Source organism: Oryzias latipes, chromosome 22 (assembly GCF_002234675.1).
Source record: "Oryzias latipes chromosome 22, ASM223467v1".
Taxonomy (NCBI): domain Eukaryota; kingdom Metazoa; phylum Chordata; class Actinopteri; order Beloniformes; family Adrianichthyidae; genus Oryzias; species Oryzias latipes.
In genome coordinates, this window is record NC_019880.2 from 14975686 (window position 1) to 14991731 (window position 16046).

At 39.7% G+C, this 16046-nt stretch overlaps 2 protein-coding genes across 4 annotated transcripts; both read right to left on the reverse strand.

Moving 5' to 3' along the window:
• Nucleotides 1-346: 346 nt before the first annotated feature.
• On the reverse strand, nt 347-6934 carry LOC101175037 (coiled-coil domain-containing protein 28B). 2 transcript variants are annotated; one of them, XM_020713755.2, is made up of 6 exons: nt 6572-6934; nt 3381-3653; nt 3137-3306; nt 2831-2985; nt 1696-1718; nt 347-1574 (listed from the first exon to the last, which is right to left on the reverse strand). In XM_020713755.2, exons 2-6 carry the CDS (start codon nt 3614-3616, stop codon nt 1520-1522), a joined length of 639 nt encoding a protein of 212 aa, XP_020569414.1. In that variant the 5' UTR covers nt 3617-3653; nt 6572-6934; the 3' UTR covers nt 347-1519. The 2 variants fall into 2 exon arrangements, with proteins under 2 accessions (XP_020569414.1, XP_020569413.1); XM_020713754.2 differs by having other exon boundaries at nt 3381-3656; nt 6572-6913.
• Nucleotides 6935-9445: 2511 nt separating this feature from the next.
• tmem39b (transmembrane protein 39B) lies at nt 9446-15166 on the reverse strand. Of its 2 annotated transcripts, none has more exons than XM_020713709.2 (9): nt 15143-15166; nt 13903-14090; nt 13602-13821; nt 12728-12811; nt 12375-12529; nt 10368-10701; nt 10101-10288; nt 9895-10015; nt 9446-9816 (listed from the first exon to the last, which is right to left on the reverse strand). In XM_020713709.2, the coding sequence occupies exons 2-9, from the start codon at nt 14031-14033 to the stop codon at nt 9583-9585; spliced, it is 1467 nt and encodes a 488-aa protein (XP_020569368.1). In that variant the 5' UTR covers nt 14034-14090; nt 15143-15166; the 3' UTR covers nt 9446-9582. The 2 variants fall into 2 exon arrangements, with proteins under 2 accessions (XP_020569368.1, XP_004082414.1); XM_004082366.4 differs by lacking the exon at nt 15143-15166 and adding an exon at nt 14717-14939.
• Nucleotides 15167-16046: the final 880 nt, after the last annotated feature.

A 16046-nucleotide genomic window follows, 5' to 3' on the forward strand; every position in this document is an offset into this window, starting at 1 on the left:
TACACAGATGCTTCGATCAAGGTCGCTTTGTGAAGTGCTATCCCTGGATCAGGGGTACCGGAACAGATAAGGTTTTTTGCCACCCCCCCCCCCCCCCCCCCCCCCCCCCCCCCCTCTGAGGTTGCCTGAGAAACGGAGAAGGATCCGGTCGGTTTCTGTCTCAAAATAGTGCCAGTCTTCAAGTAGCCTTGTAACAAAATCTGTTAAATTATTTTTGAGCTTGTGTGTGAACAAGATGAATATATATGTATGTGTGAATAAATGGTTTTATTTCTCTAAATCGACCTTGTGTGCTTTTTTTTTCAAAATTAACAAAATAATTTTGAAAAAGTAATCAATCAATAGCTCACACTTTCCTAGAAATTTATTTATTTATTGGCAGAGGCTTTTTCTCAAACCACCGAAAAAGATGTTAATAACTTTCAGCAAGCTAGAATATTTTTCTATATTTTATTAAACCAGAAAGCAGTTTGTGTTTCTACCAATTAAAATTTTAAATAAAGTTTTAGTGCATTAGCTCTTCATTTAAAAAGTGCTAAATAAAGAGGGAAGCGGTTTCCTTGAATAACATCTTTCCAACACAAATGGCACCTTTCTAAATTTGTTTCTCCTTGTGCTTAAACACTAATCAATACACAACCAACCAATATCCATGTTCTAAAGCAATATGTTCCACTAAAAATATGAAATCTCACAATAAAACAGAAAAAGACAAACATAAAAATGGCAAATTCTGAAAGCATTTTTTCCACAATCACTATCACAAACTAATAGTGTAATAGGCCGTGTATGTATAAAACAATCTTCATCTATAATAATCTATAGAAGCAGCTGCCATTCTTTTTGTAAATCGCACAAATAGTTATGCCTAGCTGCAGAGCTGCTTGTGTTCTTCCAATACAAAAAAAAAAAACACACACATATACTATAAATAACAGAACAGATTAGCTGAGAGTTTGTGGTTTTAAAGCATTTCATTTGCACTGGGCCTCATTCCAGAGAGTAAATGCTTAACATGGAAACAACAATAATCGTTACCCCTGCTTAATATTGTCTTATAGCAAATGTAGAAAAATGAGAAATAGATTTTAGAGTTAGAAATCTCTTAAAAACACAGTGGTTTTGTCTTATTGGGGAGAAAACTTAATTATAGAAGCACTTTTAAACTTTTTGACAAAGATCTATCTATAAGAAAACACGGAATATTCATAGCACATGAATATTATGAAGTGGGCTTTTCTTTTTTCTTTTAGGGGCAGGGGTATTCTGAGAGCTAAAGCTGCTTGTTGATGGTTTTTGATGCACAGAAACTGCTTGGAAATCTAGTTTTATCTCAGTCCAAAACTAACAATCGGGTCACTTTTGTGCTGTTGATGAAATGGTTTTATCATTTGGGTTAAGGGTGGATTTAAGGTCGTATGGCTTTTAGTCACTGCAGTGCTCTGAAAGAGAAGAAATAGATCTTTTCCACCCCTCTGCTTTATCAATGCCACACTAAGCTGGTTTAAAGTTGGACATGTCATGGACCAGAGTTCTTTGGCAGGTCCTGGTTCTCAGCCAAGTGGAGTTTTTGTCTGAACACAAAAAAATTCAGGATCAACACAGAGACTTTGAGGTAAAAATAAAACGCCGCAGCCCATTGTCTTCTCAAAAAAAGCGCTGGAAACAATCAAGCTTTCAGTGGGGAAAGGATACATGGAGGTGCTGAGCTCCTCCAGCTGTGGAAACAGAGAAGAACAAGGACAGCAAACATTATGATCTCACCATACAAAGCAGTAATCTCTAAATATGATCACATTATGTTGGTGTCGGGTCAATATTTCTCCAGCTTAAATGTCACAGCCTTTACAGAGGCTTGCGACTGGCCCAGCTGTCAATTAGAAAGACTGTCCCTCCATCCACAGCCCGTCTGTGGCTCACATGCAAGGCTTTTTCTCACCTCCCTCACAGAGAACATGCTCATCCCAGGTGTGGGTTTTGTAACAATCCCACCATATAAACAAAACTCTACATCAACCTTCACTTTTAAACGAAACAATGAAAACTAAATTTCATCTATTAAAAGGAAATGAACTCAATCTTGGCTTCAGTGAGTGCAGCATCCTCTGTAGTTTCCTCATAATTCCAATATTAAAAGTTTTTACTTTTACATTCAAAACTACATGTTGTTCTGATAGAAACCAGATAAAAGTGGAGAAACCGGGTTTTATATTTATTTATATTTGGATTATGTGTTGCTATGGTAATCCATTATAAGCATCTCTTCATTAACCCAGTGACAGTTATTGTTCTTAAATTCTTCTAAATGTACACACTTAACTTTTTTTCTTTTTAGTTTGAACAAATATTAAAATGAATTTGTGTGCAAAGGTTATATTATTTTAACAAGAACCTTTTTGTGTTTAGTGTAATTTATTTTCTGGGTTTTTTTGTAGTAATAGTGACAAATCAATTACCCTGTTGTGGGATCAGTATAGTTCTATCCATTCATTCATTCATAAAATGATGAGTCTATTTCCTATGTGTTGTGATGTACAGTATACATTAAACCACTCTGTTAAACATTTCTGAGGATTTTGATGAAAAACAAACAATTTAATAACAAAATCTCTTGTGGTGAATGACATATTAGTCTAAATCTCAATTTGATGATTAACCTCATAAGGCCTGAGCTAATATTTGAGCTAACCCACTACTCACATAGTCACAGGACCCCAGTTAAGCATTATTTAACCCAAAATGTGATGACGTCCTCGCATGTGGAAGCCAGGTCCTATGAGGTTAAAGCTCCATTTAGGGACAAACCTGCATGTGTGTGATCTGTGCTTACATTAGAAAGCAGGTGTTCCAGGTTGTGGTCAGAGGCGCATTTCCTCTGGTCCTCGGAAAGCTCTTCCACGTGGCTGTCGAGGTTGAAGTGCAGTCTGGCCAGCTTCTCCTGCATCTCCCGCACGTGCTCCAGCTGCTCAAACGAGCAGACTTTTCCTGGAAGTCAGAGGTGACTTTACATTCTGGCAAAGTCATTCCATTTAGAAAAAACAAAAACAAAAAAGGCCACCGTCTAATTTTACAAAGCCGTGTAATTCTTTTCAGTCCGTAACAGAATATTCCCCTGGTGGTATCGGGATTATCTTACCGAAAGCTTGCAATTTGCCTGAGTGAAAGTCGTTGAGAAGGTTGAGGAGGCCTCCCTCCATCTCTCTCACATCGGAAACGTCTGTAAGGAAAGAGTGCTGCAGGGGAGAAGACTGGACAACTTTGCTGGGCCCTGCTGGCTGTGGGGCCCTGGGCTTCTCCCTGTGAGGTCTTGCAAACAAAATGCATCACAAATAAGGCCTCTGGTGAGCAGATTTCACGCTGAAAGCTTCAAAGTTACACACCTGGTGATTTTAGGCGGAGCTGCGACGGTTGTGAAAGCCTCCTTTGGCTGTCCTGGAGCTCCTATCGATCTTTTATACTTGTTTCTGTTCTTGGGGGAGGGTGGCTGCGGCAGGCCAAGGGAGAAGGTGGCACTTTTGCTGGCGGGCAGAACGGAGAGCTTCCTGGGGTTGATGGGAGGAGGAGGAGGCTGAGGAAGAGACACCTTAGGGCTGCGCTTCTTGCGTTTGTCCTCCATTGATTGCTTGTTTTTTCTTTTAAACTGAAGCTCTCTTCTACTAAAAAAAAAGGAAAAGAAAGAATAGATGCGGACGCTGCACAGGACATCCTGAAGAAAGGAGTGCGGGAAAATGTCAAAGCAGTAGCCTGACCAGGGCAGTCAGTGTGCCAAAATTAGTGGTGCAGCAGCCCTGGATTCAGCTTTATGCACATTTTGGGATGCTCTCAGCAAGTTCAATTCTCATTACCCTAAATGGGTTTGCATTCCTTTAGGAGAAAAGCTCTAATGGTAGCAACTTGTATTGATTCCTAAGTGCAACACATGTAACACAATACCTTTAAGACCAGTTTGTTTTGTTGTTAGACATTTGAGAAAACTACACAAGCTAAACTTTGGAGCATTTTACCAGCAGACTGCACCAATTAGTCTCCTCAAAAAGAGGTGTATACTTAAGGAGATGTATCAAACCAATCATCATTATATTAAATGCATCCCTAAAACCTTTTATTTATCACAAATTTGCAAATTTAAGCTTGTTTTTAGTGGACCTTTTATTTATTCTAAATCTCTAAAGTTAGTTAGAACGTGAGTTATACCTTGTTATGGGGAAACTATAAAAACATTGCCAATTATAATTACTTGTTTAATATTATGCAGAACTTTATCATCTTAAAAATACATTCTTTTTAGATAAAACAGCACATTATTTTCTCATTAATGCTAATTTCAAGTTTCTACAGTTGAAGAGAAACCCTTTCAAAATAAAAATGAATACATTTTATATACAAAAATGTATTTTTTAATTACTATTTTTGCTTTTTAAAAGTTTCTATATTTATTCCTTTTATGGTTTAAAATCTTTAGTCTCTCTGTTACACATTCAATTACATCTAGATCAAAAAGATCCTAAACAAATATTTTCACCAAAAAAATATTTACAACCCACATTATAACTAAGAAACATTTAAAACACACATAAACAGGCTACAAAAAGCTCCCCAACAACTAAATCCTAAATCACTCCAATCAGAGGATACTTTTTTTTTTTTTTCGCACTGATCAGTTGTAGCTATTGAATTTCCCCAACGTGGGATCAACAAAGAATATCTTATCTTATAAGAAGATATAAATCAGGGGTGTCAAACATATGGCCCGCGGGCCGATTTCGGTCCGCCAGCAGGTGGTTCAATCCGGCCCAGTCATAAAGAGTAAAAATTATACGGATGTTTTTTATTTATTTTTTTGTTTTTTAAAGCATGTTTCTAGTCCATTCCTGTTGCGAATTATGATTTTTAAAGAAATAACCAAAATGTGCAATTCCTCCACTAGGGGGAGCAAAACAGGTGAAACAGCTTATCTCTGCATGTGCCAAAGGTGAAACCTAACAGCTCTGCATCTGGGTAATATGCAGTTTGGTTCCCCGCTAGCCTCGTCACTGTTACATTGCTATAAGAATAATCAGTAGTGACACCCTAATGACCAAAATGTTGTCAAAAAGAAAAAAATGTTGAGGTGAAGTGCTGAGCTTTCCAGGAAAAATGGACAGCTTTATTTATTCACTGAGCTGAATGCAAAACCTGCATGCTTGGTATGTCAACAGGTTGCAGTGTTCAAAGGATATAACATTCAGCACCACTATGAGACTCACCATAAAGAAAAGTTTCACCATTTGGAGATAAGAAAAGAGAAGATTTACCAACTATTAGCTGGAGTGAAGAACAACCGTCTGCATTTACTGCAGTCGTGACGTCAGTGATGGAGCAGTGACAGACACCTGATTACAAACTAGTTGGAGCAAACATCCAAACCATTTTTGGGTGGTGAACTTATTGAAAAATGCTGAAGGCTGCAGAAGTCTTGTTCCCCAAAAAGCAGCCGACCTTTGCCAACATAAGTCTGTCAAGGATTACGATTGCAGAAACATCTCTGAGAAGACTTAGGCGGCCAAATGAAGGAATCCAGTCATTTATTGTATTTTCAGTCACTATTGATGAAAGCCCCGACATCACAGATACATACAGCTGTGGATATTTATAACAGGTGTTAAAGAGACCGTCACAGCTGAGTTTCTGGAGTTGATGGACACAGCAATAGCTGATGACATCTTTAGTTACTGCACCAGACGATGTTGGAGTGAACTGGTCACATGATGTCAGTCTGGTCACTGATGGCGCCCCATTAAAGGTCAGGAAGGACGGTGTTGCCACAAATTTCAGGCAGCCAAACAGGAAAAGAATCTTGGACATTTCATTGTGTTTTGTACACTTGAATGACAGTAAATGTGTTCAGGATCTGAATCCTGATATTGACATGTCGGGTGAAGTTTCAGGAGAGAAAGGGAGGTTAACTCCAAATTCTTATGTTCACAAATGTTTGGAAGTTTAATTTAATTTAATTTTCACTGATTTGCACATTTACATTATGGGCAGGTGTTTCATTTTTCTCTGTAGCCCCTCTTGAGTTTAGTATTGGGATTGAATCAGTGTCAGATGTAAAATATTTAATCTGTATAAAATTGAATAAACCAATTTTTTTAAGTGAAATGCATTTTATTTGAGATCCATTGGCCTCTGTGAATGGATGTGTAATAATAACTGTTGGTTGAGGCATTTTTTCCAACGTTTCCAACTTTTGCTTTTAGGTTACTGGTCCGGCCCACTCGGGATCAGACGGGTTGAATGTGGCCCCGACCCAAACTGAGTTTGACACCCATGCTATAAATGATTTAAATATACACATCAATAATGATCAAATCTCTTAGCTGCGCCTGCGTCTCTTCAAAATAAAATCCAAAGATGGCCACTTCAGTAATAACACACAAAGGGAACTTTGTCTGAACTCCTCCTCTCGTGGAAATGTCTTAGTCATGAGGGAAATAATGAATGAAGGATGTTGTTCGGGATCTGTTCAAATGAGGTGTGACAGAAGCCATGCAAACAGATTTAGTGGCTGGATGAGATAAATAGGACTTACCGAATCAATTACGCTCCAGAGAGCCAGCCTGCAGAGCACGGCGCCACCTGTCTCCACCGCTATGTAAAACCTTTAAGTACACAGGTGAACATGTGTAAATCTCAGCAAAATTAAATAACCTTAGCAACAGCCGCTGCGTAAATTCGCGTTGAAATGTAACGCGCGGCATCGACGCGCTCGGCTGTTGTCTGTCTCTCTCTTAAAGGGCCAGTACACCCCAGGAGGACAGGAGGCTACAATGCCACCATCACACCACACGAGGGCACTGTTTCCTCCAGGCTTTTCATCTTTTAGAGCCAGTTTGGCAGATGTTCATAATCCAACCTTTTTAACGATTTACTCCCGTAGTCTACCAGGTACATCGTAATAAACGCGGACTAACCGTTGCTGTTGCTAAGGTTATTTAATTTTGCTGAGATTTACACATGCTCACCTGTGTACTTAAAGCCGTTGAATGTTAAAATAGTGATCAAGAACCCACAAGCCTTCACGCCCTCACATCAAATCAAATTGAACTTTATTTGTAGAGTACTTTTCCTACTGTGCTATATATACTATATTACCAAAGGTATTTGCTGACCCATCCAAATGATCAGAATCAGGAGTCCTAATCTGGTCACAGGTTTATAAAATCAAGCACACAGACAAGCAGACTGTTTTTACAAACATTTGTGAAAGAATGAGCTCAGTGAATTCCGGCGAGGAACTGTCATAGGATGCCACCTGCAACAAATCCAGTTTTGAAATTTCCTCGCACTTAAATATTCCACAATAAACTGTCAGCTCTATCATGACAAAATGGAAGAGTTTGGGAACAACAGCACCACCAGGTGGTAGGTGTCAGTGGATACTTAAGCGCATAGTGCAAAGAGGTCACCGACTTTCTGCACAGTCAATTGCTACAGAGCTCCAAACGTCATGTGACCTTCAGATTAGCCCAAGTACAGAACGCAGAGAGCTTTGTGGAATGGGTTTCATGGTCGAGCAACTGCACCCACGCCACACATCACCAAGTGAAATGCAAAGCATCAGATGCAGTGGTGTAAAGCACAGTGCCACTGGACTCTAGAGCAGTGGAGACGCCTTATCTGGAGTGATGAATCATGCTTCTCCATCTGGCAATCTGATGAACGAGTCTGAGTTTGGAGGTTGCCAGGAGAACGGTACATTTGGGACTGCATTGTGCCGAATGTGACATTTGGTGGAGGAGGAATTATGGTGTGGGTTGTTTTTCAGGACTCGTGCTTGACCTCTTAGTTCCAGTGAAAGGAACTCTGAATCCTTCAGGATACCAAAACATTTCGGACAATTCCATGCTCCCAACCCTGTGGGAACAGTTTGGAGAGGTCCCCTTCCTCTTCCAACATGACTGCACCAGAGCACAAAGCAAGGTCCATAAAGACATGGAGGACAGAGTCTGGTGTGGATGAACTTGACTGGCCTGCACAGAGTCCTGACCTGAACCAGGTAGAAAACCTTTGGGATGAATTAGAATGGAGACTGAGAGCCAGGGCTTCTCCACCAACATCAGTGTTTGACCTCACCAATGTTCTTTTGGAAGAACGGTAAAAAATTCCTATAAACACACTCCTCAACCTTGTGGACAGCCTCCCCAGAAGAGCTGAAGCTGTAATCGCTGCAAAAGGTGGACTGACATCATATTGAACTCTATGGGTTGGGAATGGGTGGGTCTTTAGTTCATCTGTGAGTTAAGGCAGGCGATCCAGTACTTTTGGTGATACTGTATAGTGTCCTGGTATATATGTTAATAGAGATAACTCAAAGTGCTTTATATTAAAACGTTAAGCAAGACAAATACCGTCAAACACACACAAAGAAATTACTTTAAAAACATTTGTATAAATACAAATATTTGTGTTTGGTTTGATAATGTTGTGTATATAATTTTTCTGGGGTGGGACTAGAATTATCCAAATTTCTTGTAGATCTAAAATATTTATAGACTCAGTTTGATGAAAATTATGGTTTTAACATGTTCTTGTGGCATTTATCTGATGATGGATGCCATTTTTAATCAAAATTAAGCTCAAACTTGCATTTCTAAGGACTTTTTTTCTTCAGTTGTTGTGAATCAGGAGCAGATGAAAAAATGCAGTTGGTAAAAGAGCTCGTTTTTGACGTCGAGAATATGCTCCCTGCTCTTCTCCTTCCCATATGTGTACCAATTAATTAGTATTTTTAACCACTTTCAACATTAAAGTCTTACAGATGCAGGTTTTTTTAGTGGATTGCACCACTGTTAAGTAACATCCTCTAACTTCATTGACGCAGAAAGGTGAAATGTGAACTTTGAAGTTTTTTTTTTATTTCCGTTTATACTGGCCAAGACTGGTTTCCCATTTTGTGAAAGTAATAACTGCATTCATCCCAAACTTTTCAAATATTAAAACAACTGGATTTTGTTAAAAGTGATTCTTTAAACTATGTTTAAAAAAAGGCTTGCAAAAAGCTCCCAGTGAGCCTCTGAAGGCTTCATTTCTAACACCTCAGTTCACGTCTTTTTTTCCTTCTGTTGCAGTTTGGCTGAAGGTTTGGGATCTTTGCCCACTAATTTGATCCATTTCTGCAAAGCTCATCAGTTGGACTTACATTTAAGCTTTTATTGAACTAGGCAAGTCCCTTGAGAAGCCACTCCTTATCTATAACAAACTGGCAGAGAGGCAGCACAAAAACCAGAGTAAGCAATTTGTTAAAACAAAAACCAACTCTGTTATTGGATCATATAACTCCAAAGTGCAGGTTTCACTCAGAACTCCTGTTATAACTAATCTGGTGCTTTTTTCCCCCTCTTTTTTTGTGCAGGGTGCTGATGAAAGTATGCAAATCATAACAGAATCAGCCTCAACAAGTATATAAAGTAATACAAAAATATTTCTTTTATTATGACAGTTCAAAACAAAAATGGTGTCACAAAATGAAATTTGTAGAAAAAAAAAAGATTTCTGTAAATTTTTCTTCCAAACGGAGAACAGCCAACCGAAGCGGGAGTCTTAACTAACTTTTTGGTCTGACGAGCTGCTGGAGAACGAGTACGCCTTCCCGAGGACTATTCTGTCTCTGAGGAGCTTGAAGAATGCGTAGTAGTTGCTGAAGAGAATCAGAGCCAGCGATATCGTCTGATGCCATTTTTCTGAACATATCAGCGAGTAAAGCTGGTAGAATATCATGGCGCCCTCGAGGATGATGAGGATATTTAATATTCGTAAAGGTTTGTTGAAGAAAAACTAAAGGAAAGAAATGAGACACGTCTGTGTAAAACGCACAAAAAAATAAGAAACATGTTTTTTTGGAGGAATACTCACATAAAAGCGGTAATGGGACACATCTGATGGAACTGCAACATTATAGTGGCCCATGGCTTTAAAGACGTTTTTATTATGTTTTACAAGGACTCCCTGTGGCCACATGTACTCTTCGCTCCATCTGTAGGACAGGAGAAAGTCCAGAATTAGAACATGGTGAGCTTTCAGTGAAGTCAAACCAGTATTCAGGGATGAAGAGTCCGTACATGTGCTGAAGGACGTTGGAGCAGCTCGCTGGGTCTACTTTCTGCCAGCAGCCGAGGTGAGCTGCAGCTTTGTGTAGAAGATCACAGTACTGAGGTGGTAGCAGGTGCCGCATGAGGATGACTGATGTACTGACTGACACTAGGATGAAGAGCTCACAGGACCATCGCTTGTCTACATACTGGGTACTCTGAAGGAGGAAACAAGCGGGAAAATACTTCAAAATTAAGTCTAAAAAAAAAAGATGTTTACGTTTGACCACGTCTTACCTTTACAAACCACACAGGTACGAATGCCACATAGTAAGCACTGAGCATTGAGCTGACGAGGACTTCCTTCATCCTCCAGTTGAAGTCCATCTTCAGGTACTCCACCTCCTTCCGGATGAGGTCAGGCGAGATGCAGCAGGAGTGGGTGGGCATAGCCTGAACGCCATACAGCTGGCTGGTGTGCTGCTTCCACGTCTCCTTCAGCACGGACAGGTAGTCCCTGCCTCGGCTCGCGCCGCACGCCTCTTTGGAGCCGATACTGGCGATGGGGGAGAGGGGGCCTGCTCGCCGGAGGTCACAGCTCAACCAGAACAGAGGAATATACATCCCAAACCTGTGGGAAACCCAGGTAAATGTTCCAAAGGATTATGGAGAAACATTTAAAAAAAACAAAGTTTTTCATTTTCACAGATTAAAATTGTCTCATATCTATATGTTGACACAAATCTACAGTAAAAAAATAATTATAAACTAATTCTCTAATTATCGTATTAAGGCCATACAGTTCATAATGTCTGTAGTCACTAACTGACTTCTTGGTTCTTCTGTTATCAAACACGTGTTACATTCAGACATACCTGACATGTTTCTGAAATCTGTCAGAGTCAGAGTCGTCATCAGTTGGTTGTGTGTGAAGTACATAAAAGCAGTTGATTGTGACTGAAGCAGAGTCACCTGTCAGACTTTGACAGGTGACTCCGCCCCATGCTGTCCGTTCGCTGCTAGAGGATGTTGCTCCAGGTATGGGAGAGCAGGAAGGCCCCCCTCATCACCCATTCATGGGTGTTTGGGCCCGCTTTCGGATCTCCTCCGCCTCCATGATCCATCTGCAATGTCTGTTTTCTCCAGGACCATCTGCTGGAGGAGCAAAATCCTCCATCCACCGAACGGATAGCAAGGGGCGGAGTAAGCTGTCAAAGTCTCACGGCTGACTCCTCAGTGACAATCACCTATTTTTATGTACGTCACACACAACCACCTGAAGATGACGGAAGGCGTCCGTCGAAACATGTCAGGTATGTAAAAACATAACCTGTCTGATAACAAAAGAACTGCTCTAAACCTGTCACACCAGAATGCACAGATAACAGGCAATGCTGCACGCTCATTAGCAAAGAAACAAAGGAGTCGTAGTGGAGCGAGCAGGGAGTGGCATTCGGCCAGCTCAAAGGTAACCATGGTAACCAAGCTGAGCAATTCATCAAAATCACCTTTATTTCGTTAGACAGGATACAACAGACTTTAACCACTCTTTTCTCTTCACATAATTCTATATATTTTCTAAGAAGCTATAAAAGATTTAATTTGTTTAGACTAAATTGATCAGGTGTGGCAAAGTGAATGCATTCCTTTAAGAATAAGGCCGTTTTTTTTACTTTTAGAAATAAAGAATATAAATACAATTGTAATTTTTATGAGACCTTTAAAGTTGTTCAGAAACACAGAAATCCTTTTAATATACCAGAAATGCTTTAAAAGAAACAAAGCCTCGACTCTCAACACAGCAGGAGGTGGTTTTTTGTTAAATCCTTAAAAAAAGCGGCTAAAATACAGCAAACCAATGTTTGGATCTGTAAACTGAAGGAAAAATTCTTTGTTAAATGGTCAATTTTTTTCTTTTACAGAAATTGTGATTTCAGTAAAAATGTGGATGAATCCTCCAACTGGAATAAAAGCCTTATTCGTATTTTAAATGAGGGAATATGCATTTGAGGAACATAAATAATACATTAAACCAGCCCTTCCCTAAAGTATGTGTTAATGTTGCGAAAATCCAAATAGCCCCATAATATGCTTCCATCAAATGCAATGAAATGAATTTAAAAACCAAACAACAAATATAACTTCTATGCATTTATTGCTATGTTGTATAATAAAGCTGTTTTTAAAGAGGCCTATCAATTCAGGAACAACACTGACAGTTTTTTTTTTTTTTAAAAAGCACTGAATTTCAAACTTTTTGTTAATAACAAGCACACACGCATGAGCATTACTCTGAATACTTACGGGTAGCAAAGGAAAAGTAAACTCAGAACAGAGTAGGTCCTGAAGAGGTAAATGAGAGAGCGGCACAGGCTCCAGCCCGTCAGCGTCAGCACTGCAAACCGTGCCGTTACCAAAAATATTGAGTGAGGGAAGGAGAGTTTCCCACTTTGTGATGCCTGAGGGAGAGAAAAAGGAGGCCGTCACAGCAGTAATTGAGTTTCCTTCCCATCAACAGCAGAGTTAGAACAGCAGAAAAGGCATTAGTACAGCCGAGTCTGACTCTACTGGAAAGTAATACTGTGCAGCTGAAGTGCTTTGAAAGGAAAACTCAAAGCGAACGCTGCATTCTTTTAAGTAAAACAGGTCACTCTCACCTCTTTCACAATCGCTGCAATTAGCCTCCTTGCAAGAAGGATGATTGTGAACACCAGCATGTTGTAATCGATAAGATGGAAGTTCTGTAAATATTAAGAGTTCAGGATAAATATTCTGAATGTCAACAGTAGGCCTGCACAATAAATCACACATTTAGTATCGCGATATCAAGCCTTAAATGTGTTAAAACAATCTAATGGTAGCTTAAGGTATTCAATGAAGCAAATAAATCCCTTTATGCATTTGACCAATCAGATGGAACCCTTTTATGTTAGATGTTCGCCTCCTACGTAGACAAGGGTTCATTTGGAAAATAATTGAAGTTATGTTGACTCATTTAAATTAAACCTTTGCAGCAAAGTGGAATTTATGGTTTTTGTTTTTTTGTGCTATTTTTTTCTATGTATCACAAGTTTTATTGTTATCGCAATAATGATCATTAATATCACAAATTGTGCGTTTTCCTCATATCGTGCAGGCCTAGTTAGCAGTAAAATACAAGATGCAAAGGAATTCTGTGACTAAATTCAAAGCATTGGGTTTCGAATTCTGTTTCCCTTTAAAGACCCACTCTATAAAAAAATAATCATGTTTTGGTATATTTGGGGTCTTTTTTTATCATGATGGAGGCCATGAATGGTGAAACAATCTCAAAATTCCATTTCTGAGTATTTCTTTGTTCAAATCATTATGAATCAGGAGTGAAAAAATGTCGTTTGAAAAAGCCAGCATATGTGACGTAGAAGCTACAGTCGCCAGGCAACAAGCCTCCTGCTCCTCTCCATTCAGATGCATCCACTTGTAGATGACTAGATCCATGTACCCGAAAAGTCAAAACAATAACATGATCATCTGTGACGAGTCAGTACTAACCAGTGATGTGTGGGAGGGAGGGTGTGATGGAGGATACCACCACACACTCTTGTAGATGTTGACATAGTGGACAAACAAAGCAATGAGGTGACAGAAGAAGAGATGGAGCTCAAACAACACATTTTGATCCACAGACAGCTCCGGGATCTTGCAGTGCTTCAAAGGAACAACGGTCTGTGCGGCGAGCGGAGGGCTGGACATGCACGTCCCCGAGCCGTTTCTGCAAATAAATTAAAGAACAGCCAGTGATTAGGCACACACTGCTTCCTCATGACTCACCCAAATACAAAAGAGGTCTAACCTTATACGGGATCGCACCCCCGTGACCGGAGAGCTGGTTGTGTGGTTGCCATTGCTGACAGATCCTTGGTCGTTGCTCACCGGCGGTCTGCAGTATGTGGTGCGATTTGCTCCCCTCCTTCCACCAGCCATCGCAGCCACACCCACGCTTCACTTGGCTTCCTGTTTTCAATTTGTGATTCCTTATTTCTGTACAGTTAAGCAAAAAAATACAAGTTTAAACTGGTGGCTTTTTCTGTTCCTCAGCAATCCTGGAGTAATAAAATTAGATGCATCTCGATCACCTATTAGCTTAACGTTTGTTTGTTAATCGTTTTGGGTTAAATCTGCTGTTATATCTGATTTGAGCTTGCAAACAGTAAGTCATTGAGCCAAAACAAACAAGAGCATGGCAACCTTAATAGATCATCGACTGTGTAAACACTAGTTAGACAACCCTGCCTGGTTGTCTGCACTTTTTTTATAAGCTCGCACGGGCTAACCAGCAGTTAACACCAAACATGTTAGTACAGGCTGCAGAAATTCTCCAAACATCATGGTGAAATTTCAGCGGAAGTTAGTGTTTTAGCTTAGCTACGTAGCTAAACTGTTTGCTCTTCTGTTTTCCTAAAAACATATTTATTTTTTAAATTGTTGCAACATTGAAGGGAAAAACAAAAAAAAAAAATCAACGTAGAGCAGCTCAATGAGGCACCCACCCCTGTCTGTCCCCCGAGACCATGCTTGACAAAAAATATCAAAATCGTGGCCTAAGCTAAGTGTGCTATATTAGCTAGCCCCCAACATGCAAACATAACAATGAAGTGCTAGCTTACCGCCGCCCCGCTTTCTGTCACGAGCTGCTCTCGTGCAAATTTACAAGCAGAACGCCCCAAAATCCGGACTATTTATTGAGATACGGAGGAGTTTATGATTGAAGACTGCAAAGACTCTCATTGTTGATGTGAAAGTGCTCAGAGGTAGGTGGGGGCGCGGATGTTAGATGGAGGGGAAGGCGGAGTCTCATTTAAAGGGACAGCAGCAAAGAACCGATAAAATAAAACAAGTAACCCGCTTGAATCCAGAATTATGGGCGGCTATCCTGGTTTTAAATGACAAATTACGATAATCTCAACCATGGACCACATTCAAAGCATTTTCGTTCTCTTATACTTGGTTTAGCCCATAAACATATAGGATTATTTTATGGTTGTTGAGACGTATCTGCTGTTCGTTCATTTTGAACAATCTCATTCACTGACCTAAGATCGATCCAAGGCTTGTTTAGCCAAAACGTCAACCAGTGATACCTGGGAACAGAGCAGTGCTGGTGAAGCTTTCCACATTCCCTATTCCTTTTGGAAGATAAATTAAACATGTGAACAAACAGACAAGTAAACAAGAATTAATGGTAAATCCATTCAGTTTAGTTTCCTAAAGTTCAGTCCCCAGTTTTACATCAAAATAACCCAAAGGGAACATTAGAACATTCCACCCCACTGCATTACCACATTTCTACAGAATTCAGTGGGTTCACATATTTGCACTTTAACGACGGCTTTATCATTTTTGTTGTTGCGTGTCCTACTGGGATGTTGCTTGGTTATAGTTAAACATACTGTAGCTAAAACTAGGATTTTCCAGCATTGATTATAATTTTCATTTTGAAATCAACTTATCTCGATATAATGGATTCATTAGACTCCTTACTGGGCTTTTATGGACATGAAGATCAATATGAACATAAATGAATGGTAGGACCATAGACACAATAAAGAACTGGTTTTACAGTCAGTGGGTAGGACTCACATTTGCTTTTCTTAGAACTGTTTCGATGCTCAGTCATTGTCTATGATCAAACCTTTGCAGTAGATCTATTTTTCCCATTCTTTATGATTTTTACCGTTTACCGGTACTTCAAAATGACTTGGATGAAAGAATCTGGTTAATGTGAATCATTTCAGGTCTTCCTTCCTTCATAGTCATGCTAAACCTCACTTCCTAGTTTCAACCAGGCTGTTGCCCCCCAACAGTTCAACCCCCCCTTCGAACAGAAATATCTTCCCTTCAAGTATAAAACTTCAGTCACTCATACACCTTTGAAATATTATACAAAAAGATCTCTAATAGTTTGATCAAAAATACTGGAATATGACGACAAAGAAA

Excerpts from the sequence above, each read along its gene's own strand:
- LOC101175037 (XM_020713755.2), bottom strand. The coding sequence starts at position 3,616 with ATGGAGGACAAACGCAAGAAGCGCAGCCCTAAGGTGTCTCTTCCTCAG. Across the intron at positions 2,986-3,136 it reads AGGCAAATTGCAAGCTTTCG|GAAAAGTCTGCTCGTTTGAG; the intron begins GTAAGATAATCC and ends TCTGACTTCCAG. Across the intron at positions 1,575-1,695 it reads GAGGAGCTCAGCACCTCCAT|ACAAAAACTCCACTTGGCTG; the intron begins GTATCCTTTCCC and ends TTTTGTGTTCAG.
- tmem39b (XM_020713709.2), bottom strand. The coding sequence starts at position 14,033 with ATGGCTGGTGGAAGGAGGGGAGCAAATCGCACCACATACTGCAGACCG. Across the intron at positions 12,530-12,727 it reads TTGCAGCGATTGTGAAAGAG|GCATCACAAAGTGGGAAACT; the intron begins GTGAGAGTGACC and ends TCTCTCCCTCAG. Across the intron at positions 10,702-12,374 it reads TTACTTTTCCTTTGCTACCC|GTTTGGGATGTATATTCCTC; the intron begins GTAAGTATTCAG and ends GGTTTCCCACAG.